Consider the following 19,133-nt stretch of genomic DNA (forward strand, 5'->3'; position numbering starts at 1 on the left):
GCAGAAACACAAAGATAAAGCAGCCCGACATCTGGATGGCCAATGGGGAGAGACCACCCTGAGGCACAGAAATGCCAGCCGGGTCGTAGATTCAGCCCGTATTATAGTAAGTGTTAGTATACATAGTAGCATACATATAACAATACATGTAAATTTTAGAAAGGTTTTCCACAGAATGATGATCATTTACATTTTGGTTTTACACCTTTAGAATTCACCAGTCCATTTTTCTTATGTTCCATAGTAACTACATCTTAAGTGTGTACTATTTTATATGATAGTAGTTTATAATAGTTTATTTAACTTTCAAACTATCTACATTAAAATAATACTGTGAATCACAGTTGCTATAAGATTATTTAGACACTGCAGCCAAACTAAAACACAATGCAGGATAATCAAATTTGGAACACAAACACATTTACTCTTGAGGTAATGTGTTCAGAAGCCTTGTACGTGTACACCAGCTTCACTTCATGTATAACTCTTTGTCCCAATCCCATTTCTTATTTTTAGCCCTAGTTCTTGTTTTCGAGTGTCATCTTGCCCCTTGGAACTGAGTTATAAGGAGTAGTGTTTGGAACCTTCCCCTACAAAATGGGACAACTCTTTGAGATTTGAGCAGTCATTGATGGCTTTTACATAAATAGAAGTGATGCGTTCAGCTGGACAAATCCAATATGCAAATAGGCATCATGTTGCCGTTGTGTGCAGCTAATCTGAAAGATGTTAAAAAATGAAGATGTTTTTAACGCCTGGGAATGCTGGTGGATTTGTTTGTGGTGTGTAGAGTAGAATGCCAAGATGTTTTTGTGTAGGTAGCCTAGCTACACAACATGCTAATTTGTATAATGTTAGTGAAATTCTGTCTACTGTTGGATTTGATTTTTTTTGTCAAATTAATGAATCACTAAACATATTTTGGCTTGACCTCACAATGCGTTGTAATATATCTTAAAGCATATCACAATATCTAGCCGTATGATTACAATACAGGGCGGCACAGTGGTGCAGCAGGTAGTGTCGCAGTCACACAGGTCCAGGGACCTGGAGGTTGTGGGTTCGAGTCCGAGAGAGCCAGCGTCCCTATTAAATTAGTGTGTTTAATGAAATATGTGAATGAGGTGCTGGTGCTTAATTTTACACAGAAAAGCTAATGCATCATTTTGAATTGTTTTCCATTGTTGTCACATCCAATCCTTACGTTATGAGCCATGTGAAAAATTATATAAATATTAAGATCTGCAGATTTAGTGATTTGTTCACTTTTGGTGACAATGAATTACATTGAACATACAGCCCATACTGTCACTGTGTAATTTGTGGGTTTTATTTTTCATTTCAGGTTCAAAAATTGGAGGCACTAGGTTTGAAGCCCTTGCTTTTCATTGGAAAGAAAGGCAAGAAAGGGAATTTCACAGCAGAAGTTATCACCCCAGTGGGTCCTCTTCTAGATGGAGCTCTTAAAAGCATTTTTAGTAAAATGTCCAGCTTGTATGAATACTTTTTGAAAAGTAAGTCATTCTTTCTATAATATACTTGATAAAAGCCTTACAAAATTTGTTTAAAATTTATTTACAAAAAATTATTTAAATTCCTAGTAATGGGAACTTATTGAGTCAATACCAAGAGTTAATGCCACACAATAAATTAATTGATTATTGATTCCAAAATCTTGACAATGACAACAGAATAGATAACACTTTGTGTGCATGCAGTGTGGAAAAACATCACTATGAGGAATCTACAATCTGCCTGGATTCCGAAAATTAAATGTTTTTATGATTGACTCCCAGCTTTTTCACTACTTTTTCCACATTCCACTTACACATTCCAAGAAATTGCATAATGAAGCCCTGTTGTGGAATTAAATCAAGTAGGAGGACACACAGCAAAGACAATTAGATCATAAGGAATAATAATTTTTTTATTATTATAAAAATGATTAATATTATTTTATATATTATTAATAATTCATTTTGTGATAATTTGCAGGCTTGTGTGGGAAGGTATTATGTCTATAAGAGTGAAGTGACAATTTTTATAAGTTTGACTGGTTTATTGGTTGAAAAGTTGACTGATGCATTTACACAAATCTTTTGGCTTTTTAACCAGTTGTGGCATGACTTAGCATCTGTTTTGGCTTTACTTCGGTTTCACCTAAAATCTTATACAGTATTTAGCTATATTAAAATTAGCTAAAAGCATAGTGTGTGTGTGTGTTGGCACGGCAGTTGAAATGGGCAGGTGTGGGCAAAAGTTGTGCTAGGTTTTGTGGGTGGTTGGGTGCCAGAATAACACTAGATTTTGCAGCCGCAGGTGAATGGTTGAATTGGGTGAGTGCGGGCATTAATAATGAGGCCTGTGCAGTTCTCCAAATTAGGCTAATTTTGTAAAGGCTTGATTAGGTTGTAGGTAATGTTATGTTTCAATAACAGCAGGAAATAAATGACATTCAGATAGCTTGCATTAGGGGTGTAACGGTATGTGTATTTGTGTAAACTCTCATGGTCATGGTCCATTGTACGTCACACAGAGACCACACGTTACAAAACTAATGTGAAGATAATTACGACTGTTTTTTATTAAACTAATGTTATTTTTTTTGTGGGGGGGTATGCTATTTCAGATCATGCAAAACTTATGGCTACCACCTCATCAGACTCTGCTGGTCCAGATCACCAAGAGATGCCCACATCAGCTACAGATACACACCCTCAAGAGCAAACCTCTTCAACAACTGAGGCACCCACTGATACAGAGCACTATGTGCTTACTCTTACTCCAGTTCCTGTCCTAGACCTTCAAACACCCTCACTCCATACTGAGCCCATATCTGTTCCCTCTCCACACACTCAACCCATATCAACCTCCATCATCCCACCTGCACCAGGTCTCTCTCCTCTCACCACACCTGCACCAGTTCTCTCTCCTCTCACCACACCTGCACCAAGAGTCTCTCCTCTCACCACACCTGACCCAGGTCTCTCTCCTCTCACCACACCTGCACCAAGAGTCTCTCCTCTCACCACACCTGCACCAAGAGTCTCTCCTCTCACCACACCTGACCCAGGTCTCTCTCCTCTCACCACACCTGACCCAGGTCTCTCTCCTCTCACCACACCTGCACCAGGTCTCTCTCCTCTCACCACACCTGCACCAGTTCTCTCTCCTCTCACCACACCTGCACCAAGAGTCTCTCCTCTCACCACACCTGCACCAAGAGTCTCTCCTCTCACCACACCTGCACCAAGAGTCTCTCCTCTCACCACACCTGCACCAGGTCTCTCTCCTCTCACCACACCTGACCCAGGTCTCTCTCCTCTCACCACACCTGCACCAGGTCTCTCTCCTCTCACCACACCTGCACCAAGAGTCTCTCCTCTCACCACACCTGACCCAGGTCTCTCTCCTCTCACCACACCTGACCCAGGTCTCTCTCCTCTCACCACACCTGACCCAGGTCTCTCTCCTCTCACCACACCTGACCCAGGTCTCTCTCCTCTCACCACACCTGACCCAGGTCTCTCTCCTCTCACCACACCTGCACCAGTTCTCTCTCCTCTCACCACACCTGCACCAGGTCTCTCTCCTCTCACCACACCTGCACCAGGTCTCTCTCCTCTCACCACACCTGCACCAAGAGTCTCTCCTCTCACCACACCTGCACCAGCTGTCTCTACTGCAACACCAGAGCTGCTTTCAGTACCGTTCTTTAAAGATTCCCCTCACACCTCTGCACCGGTAGTGCCTCTGTATAGATCAAATAGAAAAAGAAAATCTGATGTAAACACAAGGCATTCCAAAAAAAGCTCTCCATCTGAATCAAGAAAAGCCCCAGCTGCAGAAAGGACAAATTCCACACCACCGACAGATGCATTCAATTCAAAGTCAATGACTGCACCTGCCTTCAGGAATCGTTCTAAAGGTTGGTATGTTTGCCTCTTACTTTTCTTTTTTTTAGATAACACGTAACCTGATCCTATTATGTATTCGTTTGTTGTAACATTGTTTATATTATTATATAGAAACAATGAAGAAACATGCAAATTAGCCAAATATTTAATACCTCCCATGTTGGTTTAAAATTGTTTTTTTTGTTAGTGTGATAGAAGTACCAGGCCTAGAGCAAATTTCCATATTCAATGAGTTGCCATGAATTCTTATAAGAATTATATTTTTGTATATTAAGTAGCATAACATGCTGTGTTATTATAGCATAGCTCATTTCTTGAACATTTAGTATTTGTTGATTAATGTTCTCTAGGATGCCGAAAACACAATAACCAGAAGCTGTTCTTTGTTGAAGAAATTATTGAAAATAGAATAAACCAGGTAATTTCTTTCTATTATGTTTATACACTGTATCTCATAAATGTCTGCTGCCTGGAGTATCTGAAATAGTGTATATTTAGATCAAGGGTGGGAGCGGGTGCAGAAATCACTACCCCTGATTTAGATGGTGCACCCTAGGGTTGTAACAGTGTGTGTATCATACCTAACCATCATGGTTTGATACACACAGTTGCAAAGAAAATACATTCATTCATTCACTGTCTGTAACTCTTATCCAGTTCAGGGTCGCGGTGTGTCTAGATCCTACCTGGAATCACTGGGTGCAAAGCACAGAGAATAACCGCATGCGTTATTACAGTAAATGTGGTCATTTCAAAAGTGTATGTGCCACCCGGAAACCTAAGCTGTAAGCTGTGGGGTTTGCATGGTATTGTAAGAATTGTTGTGGTTTAGAATTATTACTGTGGTAACTGTAGTTTTTGGGACCTCCACATCCCTCTTGCTCCACTTCCTCCTTCTCTCTCTCTCTCCCTCCTGCTGTTACGTGTAGAGAGTGACTCATATGCTTGTTTTTATCTTTATTTTTATCTCACTTTTTCTTGTTAAAAAAACTTGTTAAAAAATTTAAGAGAATAAACACACACACAGCACAATCCAAATTAATATTGAAAGCGTCAAGCATCTCCATTTCAAGACTTCATCAGTCTCTCACAACATTCTGGTCTTTACGATGTATCATCATTTCATTTAGGTTTGTGGGCACTGGTTAAACACAGCTCTCTTAAGGTCCTGCCACAGTATTTCATTTGTGTTGAGATCTGGACTTTAGGCCATTGAAATCCCTTGATTCTTTTGCTTTTCTTTTCTTTTTCAGCCATGCCATTCTGTTGTAGATTTGCTGGTGTCCTTGATCACTGGGGTTCATTCACCAAGCATTTTTTTAATTATTATTCTTAAAACCCATTTATGCAACTTATGCAACTTTCAAAAAGAATATGACATTTACCAGTGTTTTTATGTCAGAACACAATCTACACACACTCAAGAGCACAAAGATGAGAACAGTTCTGTGGGGTAAGAACATGAATCTGACGTAGAATTTTTCTTAGGAAATTACTCATGAAAATTTAAAGAAAACACTTGGGAAGAGATTAGTGAATGAGGCCCAATGTTCTTTTGCATGCTTTGGCCAACCTTTAGCTGTTGGACAGGAGGCCTCACGTTTGACTTTAGAATACTTTGGTATGCAGGCATGCCAGGGTGCCCAAGTACTGTAGCTGCAAAATGGGCCCAAGTCACCATCCCTCTACCACTTTGTTTGACAGTTAGTACAAGGTGTTTGGGCTGATGTGCTGTGATATGGCTTTCACCATACGTGGTGCTGTGCATTATGGCCAGACATATCCTCCTTGTTCTTGCCTGTCATCCTTTACATTGCCCCAGAAATTTTGTGGTTTATTCAGATGCAACTTTGCAAATGTAAGCTGTGCTACCGTGTTCTTTTTAGGCTCCTGACAGCCTGTTCCATTAGGCCACACTTGTTCAATGTTTTTCTAATCGTACTCTCTAAACATTTAACATGCTAACTGAAGTCTGCGTGGTCTGGGGCATAGCTCTTGGGTTTTATGCACTAAGTATTGCATGGACTGATATTGAGGTGAATTCACTGGAGGTCTTTTCTGTGTAGACGGCCAATTGTCTTGAATATATTCCACTTGTAAATAATCTTTCTCACTGTTGATTGATGGACTTCAAATAGTTTGGAAATGGTCTTATAAACCTTCCCATATTGATGGATCTAATAGTTGCTTCTAATAGTTAACACACACCTTAATGCTCCAGACCATCAAACTGCCAAAACTGCCTTTCCTTAAATGCATAATGCTATGGTGCAATCTGTGTTGGTGTTTGTCTGAAGTTGCATTTAAGTAATTTGAAGACTTTTATTATTATTATATCATCAGAAAAAAATTTCACTTTGGTGGTAACCTCAATACACATTATGTTCCTTTAATAAGGAAACATATTTGTACCGTATTCTATAATTAACTGTGGATGTTAAATTTGTGTTGGTTTCATTTGCCCCGTTTCATCTCCAGGACTTTTATTGTGTTCTTTTATTCTCCACAGTTGTATAATGAAAGATTACAGAGATCCCCCTCTCCTTCTGGAGAAGAGAATGTAATGAACCGTTAGGGAACACAACTGGACTCTAACACCACTGCTGTACCTTTTAAAGGGACATTATATTGTTTGTAGCTTTAATGACAGTAATGTACCTGTACAGTGCCTTTCTTCTTTCATTTTAGGATTAAAATCCATTTTATTGTATTTTTATGTGTGTTTGTGTGTGAATGTGTAGGGAAAAGAGGAAGTTAAAGTTCGTTGGCAGCCTTGTTCAGCATGGTAAGTAATATTAAAAATGATATATATTACTTGTAAAAAGTGTCCAATGTATGTTTTCCACCCTAGCTCTATTTTCCTGTTTGCCTAAGTATCATAAATGTAATCTAATTAGCATGACTATGTGTTTCTTTACAGTGGCAAAGTTTGGGAAGACACATGGGAGCCTGCCGGAAACTTTTGAATAAACAGAAAGAGCATCTGTCTCTGTTTAACTTCTGCTTGTTTGGTTAGCTCTTCATATTATGTAGTTATGAATTAATTAATAGCACATATTAAGTGAAAGTTACAATTGATTTTTGCAATTGAACACTGTAAATGCTAAGAAGGTGTGTGCAATGGTTCAATGAGGCTGAATTGGTAATTTGTGGTACCATTTCATGTACATTCAATTAAAGATAATAAGAGGAAAAAGAACTGAGTGGTCATTTTATAAACAAGTTCTTTCATTGTCTGTAACTGCTTATCCAGTTCAGGGTGGCTGTGGGTCTGGAGCCTACCCGGAATCATGAGGTGGGAATGCACCCTGAAGAGTGCCAATCCTTTGCAGGGACAACACACACTTACACCTATGGACACTGTTGATCCACCTACCAACGTGTTTTTGGACTGGGAGGAAACCCATATGGACACTGGGAGAACACACTAAACTACTCACAGATGTGACAGCAACAATACTACCCTTTATATACAAATTATGATTCATAAATTTAACTTCTACATTTTGAACCATTAAGACAAAATATAGGTTTCAAATGACAAGTATTGACTTTGATTTTCCTCTGGGTGTGTGTTCACTGTCCCTAATCACTAGTGTGCGTGTGTTCACTGTCATGTATGGGTTAAATGCACAGTTCAAATTTTGTTGTACTGTTGTAAAATGATCATAAAACATGTCACTCACTCTTAACATGCACAGGTGACTTGACCCACATCAGAATGCATAAACATGGTCAAAATGTACCCCATGTTGAAGTAAGTGAATTTTACTATTTAATACCAAAGAAAAAAGCATTACAGGATATTTCATTAGATATATATCAGGCAACCGTTGTAAATAAATGCATTCAGTGGAAAGTGACACTTGTAAACACTAGACCTAACCATGAAACAAGCTGACAGTTAATGGTTATCCTAATTTAAGCTGCAGACAAGGAATAACAAGTCAGCAAAGCATAAAATATCAGTATGATAAAGACTATGGTTAAATTGTAGGGTTTACTGTTAATTTGGTTCAAGTATTCATAAAACACCTTAAGTATATTAAAATGAAGTAGAATTTAATATCTACATAGGTATTACATTAAGTGGGTGCAATACATGGAATGACCCATTGTTCTTAATTTTTGCCTATATAGGACTTTTGTCTCTGTGAATGGGATGATGGGTAAGCTTGGAGGTAGCAAGACAGGATGTCCTTACAAGTTACCTCTTTTTACCAGGACAGGAAATGAAGTAAACAAAAGCCATAGTATTCACCATATGTTGACACTGACCAACCTATATAAGCTAAACCTCAGAGTTAACGTGTCAGAAGGCATTGGCTAACTTCTCAGCAAGCTGTCCACTTGGGCTTGTTAAAATGCTGTTCTTTTCCTTGTAATAAACCAGATTATTTTGCTAAGAAAAAATGGTGTCAGCGTAGAAGACTTTTTCAGCGTCTTCTTCACAATACTGAAAATAAACTACACTCCATTTCAGCTAAGTAGGATTGATCCTTGATTTATTGGACAAAAATCAACCACTTGAGAGTGAATAAAGAATAATCTACATGAAAGATTATGGGTTTAGAGATTATTTAGATTTATTATTTTTGTATATTTTTTATTTTTATTTATTTGTTTATTTCTTTTCTTTTGAGCTATAGAACTGAGTTACATTTGAAAAACAAAACTAATATTCATTTTTAATTCATTGTCTGTAACACTTATCCAGTTCAGGGTCACGGTGGGTCCAGAGCCTACTTGGAATCACTGGGCGCAAGGCAGGAATACACCCTGGAGGGGGCGCCAGTCCTTCAAAGGGCAACACAGACACTTTTGAGTCGCCAATCCACCCACCAATGTGTGTTTTTGGACTGTGGGAGGAAACCGGAGCACCTGGAGGAAACCCACGCAGACACAGAGAACACACCACACTCCTCACAGACAGTCACCCAGAGCAGGAATCGAACCCACAACCTCCAGGCCCCTGGAGCTGTGTGACAGTGACACTACCTGCTGCTCCACAGTGCCGCCTAAAACTAATATTGCAAAGTTTAATATTCTAAAGACAACTCCAAATAAACAAACCAAATTTTGGATAAAGGTATAAAAACCTTTTCAAATCCTTAATGTTCCCATGTGCACAGTGTCAGGTCAAATTTAACCAGTGGAAAAGACCTGTTATCTGCAGAGATCGGAGACCCTGCCAGAAAGACACCTCAGACACTCCATTAAAAAGACTTTTATGGTAGAGTGGTTAGACCAGTGCTCACCAACCCATTATGGAATCTTCCTGCAAATCTTCCAATCTTCCAATTGCTGCAGTTTTTTTCAGAAATATTTGATTGGATGGGTTATGTGCTTCATTGTTAAGTAATGTTAGATTAGGTTGGAAATAAAATGTAGATAAAAAGCCACATGAGGTCCAAAACTTTTCATAGACACACTCTAAAATCTTGTATAAAGCTTTCCAGATTGTAGCTTATAGCTAGCTTCTCTTTTAGCTGGAAAGGGGGGTCAGTGGTTTGGTCAGTGATTCTGTGGGAGGGTAAAAGCAAGTAGAGAGTCCACTTGGGCTGGGACAACATCTTTGCATGTGCTGTAGTTGAAACAAGGCCAAGGTCATGTATAAGATGCATAGGGGCCGGAATTGATTAGGACGATATCAGGGAGAGCAGTAGGGACAGAGTGTCTCTCGAACACCTCAAAAGTTGGTTCAGATTGACGTAGTCAGTTGAACCCAGAGGCACAGTGAACAGCGCAGAGAGGATCAATGAGCAGACAAGGCTAACTTCCTGTTACATATGTAAACAGGACTGCCAACCTAGCTGAATGTATTTTAATCATTCCAGAAGCATTAGAGAAACACTCAAACAATAAAGAAATATGCTTGCTTGTTTGTGATTTGAGTGGAAACGTGTAGAAAACATGTTCATGCCAGATGCCAGTAGTATTTATATCTGTCAAAATAATAAATGCAGTACTATGTAATATTTAAAGTTTGTGAATGTTATAACTCTGAATATGAAACAATGTCTTCATCATAGACCATACAATTCAAAAGATTTAATGTTATTTTTTTTTATTTAAGGGAAAACATCAGTTTTGCTGAATAAAGAACCAGTCGTTTCAGACTATAGAAATTTGTAGTGTTAATAATAAAAACAACAACACAAATGCTTTTATATATATTTGTCTTTTCATTCAGATGCCAGACCTCACTGACATCATTCCTCAAAGAAAATCTTGACACTGTAGAATCTGTAACAGTTGTAGCAAGACACTCAAATATTCTCTGCAGTGACCGTCTCTGTCCCAGAACATATTGCTTCGGATAGAACTCCACAACTTGTTTAGGTAGCGGAGTCAGGGACCTGGGGCCTGGAGGGTGGAGAGTACTCTACACAACAGTTAGTTAGTTTCAGTTATCTAGCTAATTAAACTGTTGTAAAAAAGAATCACATTATTGATTGATATTGTATTGTGCACCAACAAAATATAATTTATATCTCAACATCAAATTCAAAATTAGGATGTGGTGCAATTTGAAACTCAGATCAGATTTGATAAGTGTAGGCCACAAGGAAACAAGTGTAAATCTCTTAGTAAAAGAGCCATGCATGAGTGAAGTTTATACCCACCAAGACTAAATGTCGGAAATGCACAATTAATACCCTTCATAGTTTCTATTAAGGTGACATACTAAAAAAAAGTAAGAAAACCACCAATAATATTAATTCCAATTAAACCAGTGTAAAATTTATTAGTTATTCATTTTCAGAAATCTTACAAAACAAAATGAATGAACAGGAATAAATGCAGAATAAACTGTTAAGAAAAATTAAGACATGTCAAAACATCTGTATATAGCCTCGATAACAACATAGGAACAAAAGAAACCAGTAGATTAAGATGAAAGAACCAAATAAAATGACAAAGTAAAAGGCATAAAATTTATATTGTAATTTTATACCTAGTTTTGAAGGGAGAAACACACAGAAAAATAGCACAACGTGGTAAACATAAATACATTGGTCATATCAGATTATTATGACCAGCGACCTAATAGTGATGACAACCAATTTTATCAGCTGTTTAGCATACAAGAGGACATTGTAGTTATTCCAGACTGTACTCCATACTGTACTGTACACTCCTGCATACTTTGTCACCCTGAAACTTAGCAACCCCCTAACAACCATCTGTCAATTCCCTAGCCAGCACCAAAAATATCATATGAAGATAATAAAAAAAAATTGACAATATGGTAACCACCAAAAGATACCACGGAAATTGCTTAGCCATACAATAGCACCCACCTTGGACACCTAGCAACTGTCTGAGATAAGATTACCAACCAACAAACTGTTTAAATCAAAACAATAAAAAAAAATTGATCATAATACCCCATGGAATAAGAATGAATAAAAAAAAAAAAAAAAAAAAAAAAGTATGCACCATAAAAAAATATTTTTTCAGGAAAAGCCCCCATGAACAAATAATTCAATTAACTTAACAGCAGATTACAAATTATATCATATTTTACATGTTATTAGATATCTTTATCAGGAGTCCTCCTTGTCTGAACTATCATCACTACTGCTGTCACATGGCTCACTGTCTTCCTCAGCTTCCTCCGAGTTGTCAACCAAAACATCTGAGAGTGGATGATTCAAGATGTTTTGGTAGCCTTCTCTGACGCTTTGGATGTGTAGCTGCAGTTCCTTACGCTTCCTAATCACTGTAGACAATAGTCCATTTCGGGCATCCATGTCAGACAAGTGGAGCAGCACAGCTGTGAAAACAATATGTGCATTCCTTTTCACTATTTTCAGCAGTTTACATTGAGAGGCTAAAAGTCTCACAATTTGTACAAATCTATTTAAAGTAAGAACTAAACAGTGACCATGATATGGATTTAAAGTTTTCATGTGAATAATTAAAATTCAGCATGTGAAATTCAGGAAATAAACAGTAATTGTTCATTAAAAATGGATGTACATTCTCTGAAGGGACTGCAGTAACTTATTTTCACTTAAATAAACAAAACATGTCATTTGTGAAGAGATGGCAAAATATATCACAATATATGCAAATAAAAGGAATACTAACAGCCTGAAGCAATATCCCTGCTCAACTCTTCTAACTTGAGGGCCCGGGTTATTAAAGCTCTCCAGTGCTGCATCATCTCGGCACACAAAACACGCTCTTCCTCTTGAAGACGCCCTAGAGCCATAACTTTGTCAAAAACTCTCCTTTTAGTCAAAAGGTCAGTAGATTCTGTAATACAAAAAACACTTTGGTCAAAGCCAGGTAAGAAATAAAAATAGCAATACAGACACTTACACTGACCTGTCAAGTCCACCTACTTGTTTCTATTCTCTGTCCATTTTATCAGCTCTGTTTACCATACAGAAGCACTTTGTAGTTCTGCAATTACAGACAACAGTTCATCTGTTTCTCCGCATTCACTGATATCCTGTTCTTCAGTGCTCAGGACCCCCACAGAGCAGGTATGATCTAGGTATTGAATCATTCTTAGGGCTGTGGATTGGACACAGCATAGGAATTTTTAAAACACCTTAATGTCTCTGCTCTTTGGTCCTGAATACTGAAGAACAGGATAAATGTATATATAGAAACAGAACTACAAAGTGCTCCTACACTGTCAGTGGAGATGATGACAATGGACCATGAGTGTAGATACAAGAGATACGCTGGTCGATCAGTGTATAATTAACAGAACTAAAAAAATGAATCAAATGAATGAATGTTTTATGTATTATTCAAACAGTAACATTTACCACTTTCACAGCCAGGGACTTGCCAAGGCCATGCACATGTGTCAGACTTGAGAAGATCTTCAGTGGAGACCATGTTCTGTGAAGGATCAGCCTGCCTGTTATATTTTTCCACAGCAACAGCCAACTGCTTCTTCTCCTCCCAGATCTTCTGCCTTATCCGGTGGCGCCTCTTGTTGCTATCTAAATTAAACATAATTACAATAATTATGTTCAAAATTAATAAAAATTATGTTATTTGGTGAAGTGCCCTATGAACACTAGTATTAAAACAGGGTTTAGCAGATTGTATATGGATAAATGTGTGTCAATGTCCTGCTTTTCAAGTGCTGAAATCTGAACAGGAAAGAGAACTGATTGAGACGATTCATCTCACAATTTTATATTTTTAAACCAACTATTTAAAATTCCTCCTTTTCATTTATATTGGAGACATTACTCTCTATTGTACTTGTAACTGTCAGCAAATGTTTTAGACTGCTCATACTAGAACCTTAATTCCAATTTAATTGTACCTGTCTGCCTGTAAAGACGTTGAGTTCGATGTTTAATACTCATTGTAAGGCCCATCACTTCTTTACGCAAGTCTGCCAGTTGTCCATCAATGGAACTGTAATCAGGTTCTATTAAGGAAAGATGTATGAAACACACACAGTTTGGGCACCCCTGGTCAAATTACATTTTGTTGATTTTCTAATGATCAACATCCTTGAAGAGAACTCACTTTTTCACATTCAGAAAATGAATGTTATATTATATATTCAGTATTACATATTTTTTGTTTTGTATGAACGGCTTAGAAAAAAAAATAGAAACTCTGCATTAAATATTATAGTTGTGTTTCCCCTGCAGTGTGGGGGTGCTCAATCGCACTTCTGGAGAATTTAGCACACCTGCTACAAGTAATGAATGTCTTCAGGGGCATCTGAATGTTACTTCAAGGTGTGCTCAATCTGAACTGTGCAAGACCAGGATGGGGCACAACTAGTGCTGGATCTAATTTCATTTTCAAGTATGACTCTGGCTTTCAATGAATACGAAAACAAGATAACTGCAATAACACTTTGATTTCAAAGAGTTGATGAGGAACAACAAATACTGCGCACCATAATGTTATACAGTGGTATCTGCACCACAAAGCAATAGAACCATTTTTTATAAACTAATTAAATGCAATCTGTGTTTTTAAAGTAAATGCAAGATGTTTCAAAAAGTGGATGAGTAGCCTTGTTAAATATCCCTGATCGCAATATTCACCAATACTGATTATATATAGTTTTGATATACATTTATCAAAATTATTTTATTATATATTATTTATGCCACGATAGAGAAGTCTTAGGCACCCACGTAGATATGATAACATAGTTTCTCTTTGAAAATCAACAAAATATGGGATTTGACCAAGGGTTATCAGATACGAACCTGTAAAACAACAATGATCCATTTATTAACATCCTTAAAACTAAGTCAGTGATTGTCACATTACATAATTTTACCTTCTGCCCAACGCTGTACATCTGTCACCCATTTGTGTAAGACATCATCTTGAACAGCAAGTTCCGTCTTGAGCATCTGAAGGCTGTCCTTTTGCTCCTGTAGAGCCTTCTGGACCTGTACATGTGTTGTGTTGTTATAATTGTCCTTAATACAATAAAGAAATGCTAATAAAACAAAAGTATGTATATAATACCCGTTGATATCGCCGAACCAGTGCACTGCCCATATTGAGGAACTTTCTTTTGTTCCAGGACATTACTTGCATAGTTATCATGTCTGTTCGACCTATAAAAATATACAATGCAAGAATGAGAAGAAAAAGAAAAAAGGCGCACACACACACACATAAATATATAAACACACAAACCTGCTTTACTCATATACTTGGTGGTAATAGCAATCCTTGAAAGGAAGCTATTAACCTGCTCCACCTCTTCTCCAATTGTTGAACCAGCACCTTCCTGATATGCTCCTCCCCACCGCACCTAAGATATAGAAAGTTCAAAAAGGTATCTACTCAAATAATGAATCAAAAAGGTATCCATTCGGCTCAACTGTAATTGCAAATCACCTCACATTTCCAAGCATGGGCCTTAGCATGCATAACTGATAAGAATGGTCGCATGTCCAAGAGATGCTGCAACTCCGGACAATGCTGTGCAACCTTTTGCAGATAGGGGAAGTACTTGCAGGCCACATCTGAGCATAGAAATGTTATATTCCCAAGCATCGTGGCTGCTAACTTCTGTTGAAGAAAAAGAGGGTATGCAAATATTTCTCCTCGGTACATATTTAGTGCACCAAGTAGAACACCATGCCGGCAAACAGCAATTTCAAGCCCTTCTTCATCTAATTTGCTGCTGGACTTCCGGGACAACTCTCTAGCTGCTGTCCATTCCGATGCGCCACATACCCGCTTTCCAGAAACCTGTTGAACACATAAGTACATTAAAAAGACAATCACTGCACACAAAACATAACATTATCCATTAATCATGCTGTATTAACTATGAGTACAAGTGAAAAGTCAAATTTCAGCACTGCTAAGAACACATCTTAATAAATGAATAAATAATAAATTACATGAGTGGACTTCTGCTGAACATATTCCACAAAGCGAGAAACCTCCTCATCCTTGTAAATGAACACTCCATCAAAACATCCGGGTTCATTTGTACTACAAAAGAATGAATAAGTAAACCAGTGTTCAGGAGTCAATATAAAACTGAAGGCCAAATCAGTGGGAAAACAGAAATAAATTATTGTACCTGGCAGAACCCTTGAAACGGTAATGTTTGCGATTTCCATCAACAGAAACTGCAAGCATATTGGGAACGCAGGCTGGACAAGTGAAGTAGTCCTCTTGGCACAACTTCTCCAATTCATATTTGACCACTACCCATTCATGAAAACTTCGGCCAAATAAGTCAGCTGATATATTTCCGGTCTGCGTAATAAAACAAAGTAAAAGGAGCTTTTTAAATTCACAGAAAGCAAAGATTGGTAACTGATTATTGCCGCAGTCCTAAAAATGGTCCTCTAGGTCCCCTGGATAATCTACACATTTGCTCTGTCCCTCTGTGTTGAAGAAATTGAATCAAGCAAAAATATGGATGTTTTACATGTTAATAACTTCTTTGGAAGATTTTGGATTTATGACTGTAAATATTCTAGGTCTGTAAAGGTAGGTCCACACATCTAACAGAACAACTAGAGAAGTAAGGTACGAAGAGTGATTTATTACTGTGATGAGGATACAAAAATATAAAGAAAATACAAAGGGTTAAAAATGAGAGCTGACTCGAGCTACAGACGAGCTCTAACTGAAGGAACAGCCTCCAGGCTAGAACTTCAAGCACTAATGTATACACACTGACACTTGAATCTACACGAGCTGCTAGTATTAGCTTCAAGAGGAAACCCCCGCCGCATGAAACTTTCAGAATTCTTACACCCTTGACCCCACCACGGGTCGAGCCTAACCCTATTAAAAGGTGTGTACAAGAAAATGGAAACATACCTTCCCTCTTAAAGCACTTATAGTATAGCAGTTATGGTGCATCATTCAGAACTGTAAGGTTTTCATGTTATAACAGTAAGTACTTATAGAGCAGGATATTTTTAACATTGTCTCTCATTTACAGGACCTGAAGACAGAGAGTGGACCCTTCTTCCTGTCGCTAGTGGATCTGCCCCTCTGGGATATAAATGGCTCCTGCTCTCATCAACATCTCTTTAAGACCCCTCACCCCAAAGGTTCACAGGTAAGTACCATTGTGATGTATCCATATATCAGTGTTAAAAATAACACCGGCTGGTAACATGTGAGCCTCAAGATGGTGGAACTACCCTAGATCTTTAAAACGAGTTGTTAAAAACACACAGAACAGTTTATTTTCTCTACATATGGGAGAGAAACCACTATTTCAGTGAATAATGTTCTTAAATAAAATCATGCCACATTGTTTTGCTGTTGTAGGTCATTTCCAGTTCAAGGGCGCAGTAAAAACTGATAGTCTTCACTGCTTTCCCAATCACAAAAGCAGGAGAAAAATTTGTGAAGCAGTAAGTGGTAAGCACAGCTCCAAAAGTCCCTGCTCTTAACACTTCACTCCAGGTGTATTTCATTCATTCAGTAGCTCACAACTGCTAAGAGATTGGACCGATGCTGTTACTTTTAGGTGTAGACTAAAACAGAATGCATCGTCCAAAACTTTACCACATAAGAAGTAATAAAGCCCCAGAATATGGTGCAAGAACCACAGGAAGCAATTTGAACATAATTTGTATTGTCTCCTGACGAATCCAGAGCGTGTTTACATTGCTCCACGTGGTTCTCTCTCCATATTCTGGGGCTTTTGTATTTCTAATGTCGGCTTAACTTTAGCTGCATCTGCCACGTTAACAGACCCTAAAAAGTAAAAGTATAGCCCAAGCAGGCTGACAAATCCCCAGCTATAGATCAACTCTGGACAGTCAGCCAATAGTCAACTGCAGACTTTTAACAGTCTTAAAAACAGTCTCCAGAGGTGGTTTTAAGGCCAGTGACGGGGTACACAGGCCGCCACATCACAGTGTTACCTAGAACAGCCTTCATGTGTTTGAAAAACCATCGCATTATTGACAATTACCAATTGAGAGATGTGTAGAATCAATAAATACTTTATTGGAATGAATTGAGTGTCCAAAACTAAATTAAAATGAAATACTCACTCTGCCAAAGCGTGCAGTCCTTTGTTGCAGCATTTTCACAAACGCCTGAGTAGATAAGCCAGGTGCAGCCAACTTCATCTCCCGAAATGACAGGAAAACATCAGTTGAGAAGACTGTACAAAAGCTCATGCTGCCAGGCCAATAGCCACTCCTTTGCAGATCAGTCATGGAAACTGATGGAAAAGTCACCCCACATGTTGGACAAGACAGCTCAGGCAGTGTCAGATTGTAACGACCTACAGAGAAAGAAGAGCTGTAATATTTAGTGTATACTTACTGTTTAAATTTAAGAGAGCCTTATCCAAATCTTTAGTAAAATTAACACGGATAGTCTGATGTCAGACATGCCATATCTGCTTTTTTTTAATGTATTTTAAATTTAAGCATACACCAAAACATTTAAAATTTAAAAAGAGCAAAGAAGAATCTTCTTACCATTGATGGTGATGAGAGTAACAGACCTTTCAGGAGAACTTTTAAAAGCTTGATGAGGACAACCACAAACACAGTCTGGCATATGTACAGGCAGAAACCTAACTACAAAACATGTTGAAAACAGAAGTACAGTAAATGCAATATCTAATACTGGTAACATAGCATATTATAATAAACTACACTGACCATCATTATTTTCATAAATGTTAGGTATTTACTATTACATGTACTTACTAAGCTGTTTTAAAGATGGTGGATCATCATCATGTGTGAAACATGCTGTGGGAGGTAAAGGCTCTAAAAAGCCTGACACTATAGCGTCCCGGTTATGCAGGGGATAATGACCATGCCTATCAATGTCACACGCTGCACAGAGGAATGGGTACGGGAGACAATCACCGCAGCGCACCACAGCCTTTTTATTGCCACACATTTGGCAACTGTGGGAACATACATCTTCCCCTTTTAGCATGCTCACTACTAGATCGGGCCTGGACTCTCTCCATCTCTCAGCGGAGAGGGAAATTCTCGTGCTCCAATCTGAAGAGGCTGAGGAAGGTGGAGGCTCATGAAGAGACACTAGATCTACTTCAAGCGCAGTGTCCAAAAGCTCCTTCAGTTCTTCAAGCAAGGAACCTGTATAAAACATGTACATCTGTGTAACACATAAAACATTACACTGTACACTTTCAATTTCAGAAAGAAATATAATACAAAAATTAATAAAAGTATTAAAAGTCTTTTAATTATACGTTAAGAAAATGTGTTTTTCTGAGAAGCTGGCAAATGGGGGTTTTCTTATTTTAGAACATTTATTCCTGACCATGCGAACATAAGACCTGTCGCACATAACAGTCGCTAACAAGGACTTGTACTGCAATACAACTTTATAACTGCTATAAATAGCACTAATAATACAAACGTCTTAAAAAGGCTACAGACACTGCAGACATCAATCTGACTTTACAAATTGTACAGTCAAATATATATATGTCTGACCTGTTCTCCTGTCAGCATCAGCACAAATGCTAGCACTACTACAAGGTTCTATGGAAGACAGAAACATGTATGTTAATGCATTAACCTGGATGACTGTCACAAGCCTGCTGTTGGATCTAAAAATAAATTAACTAAAAAAATAAAGCCATTAAAAATACCTTCATAATTGTCCTGGCTGAACAACACCCTGGTTGGATTGTCCAGACCTAAAATTGAAAAAGCTGTTAAAATACATGACATTACATAATGAAACTTGACTTAAAAATGAAAGAAAACTGACGAG

At 38.0% G+C, this 19,133-nt stretch overlaps 2 protein-coding genes across 2 annotated transcripts; both read right to left on the minus strand.

The window, feature by feature from the left end:
* Nucleotides 1-11,331: 11,331 nt before the first annotated feature.
* On the minus strand, nucleotides 11,332-15,038 carry LOC136707111 (uncharacterized). Its single transcript, XM_066681011.1, has 8 exons — nucleotides 14,775-15,038; nucleotides 14,571-14,688; nucleotides 14,397-14,488; nucleotides 14,203-14,317; nucleotides 13,219-13,326; nucleotides 12,707-12,886; nucleotides 12,015-12,182; nucleotides 11,332-11,697 (listed from the first exon to the last, which is right to left on the minus strand). The coding sequence occupies exons 1-8, from the start codon at nucleotides 14,991-14,993 to the stop codon at nucleotides 11,468-11,470; spliced, it is 1,230 nt and encodes a 409-aa protein (XP_066537108.1). The 5' UTR covers nucleotides 14,994-15,038; the 3' UTR covers nucleotides 11,332-11,467.
* Nucleotides 15,039-15,206: 168 nt separating this feature from the next.
* On the minus strand, nucleotides 15,207-18,432 carry LOC136707122 (uncharacterized). The gene is made up of 5 exons (XM_066681030.1): nucleotides 18,086-18,432; nucleotides 17,852-17,953; nucleotides 17,417-17,652; nucleotides 15,472-15,650; nucleotides 15,207-15,380 (listed from the first exon to the last, which is right to left on the minus strand). Exons 1-5 carry the CDS (start codon nucleotides 18,321-18,323, stop codon nucleotides 15,260-15,262), a joined length of 876 nt encoding a protein of 291 aa, XP_066537127.1. The 5' UTR covers nucleotides 18,324-18,432; the 3' UTR covers nucleotides 15,207-15,259.
* Between the last annotated feature and the right edge of the window lie 701 nt (nucleotides 18,433-19,133).

This window comes from Hoplias malabaricus, chromosome 9 (genome assembly GCF_029633855.1).
Source record: "Hoplias malabaricus isolate fHopMal1 chromosome 9, fHopMal1.hap1, whole genome shotgun sequence".
Taxonomy (NCBI): domain Eukaryota; kingdom Metazoa; phylum Chordata; class Actinopteri; order Characiformes; family Erythrinidae; genus Hoplias; species Hoplias malabaricus.

What these genes read in the sequence shown, in the direction of transcription:
- LOC136707111 (XM_066681011.1), bottom strand. Translation starts at nt 14,993, where the DNA reads ATGTACCGAGGAGAAATATTTGCATACCCTCTTTTTCTTCAACAGAAG. An exon ending in CCCATGCTTGGAAATGTGAG is followed by an intron (nt 14,689 to 14,774) that starts GTGATTTGCAAT and finishes TCTATATCTTAG; the next exon opens with GTGCGGTGGGGAGGAGCATA. An exon ending in CAAGTATATGAGTAAAGCAG is followed by an intron (nt 14,489 to 14,570) that starts GTTTGTGTGTTT and finishes ATATTTTTATAG; the next exon opens with GTCGAACAGACATGATAACT.
- LOC136707122 (XM_066681030.1), bottom strand. Translation starts at nt 18,323, where the DNA reads ATGCTAAAAGGGGAAGATGTATGTTCCCACAGTTGCCAAATGTGTGGC. An exon ending in GGACTGCACGCTTTGGCAGA is followed by an intron (nt 15,651 to 17,416) that starts GTGAGTATTTCA and finishes TTTATTACGCAG; the next exon opens with ACCGGAAATATATCAGCTGA. An exon ending in CGTTTCAAGGGTTCTGCCAG is followed by an intron (nt 15,381 to 15,471) that starts GTACAATAATTT and finishes ATTCTTTTGTAG; the next exon opens with TACAAATGAACCCGGATGTT.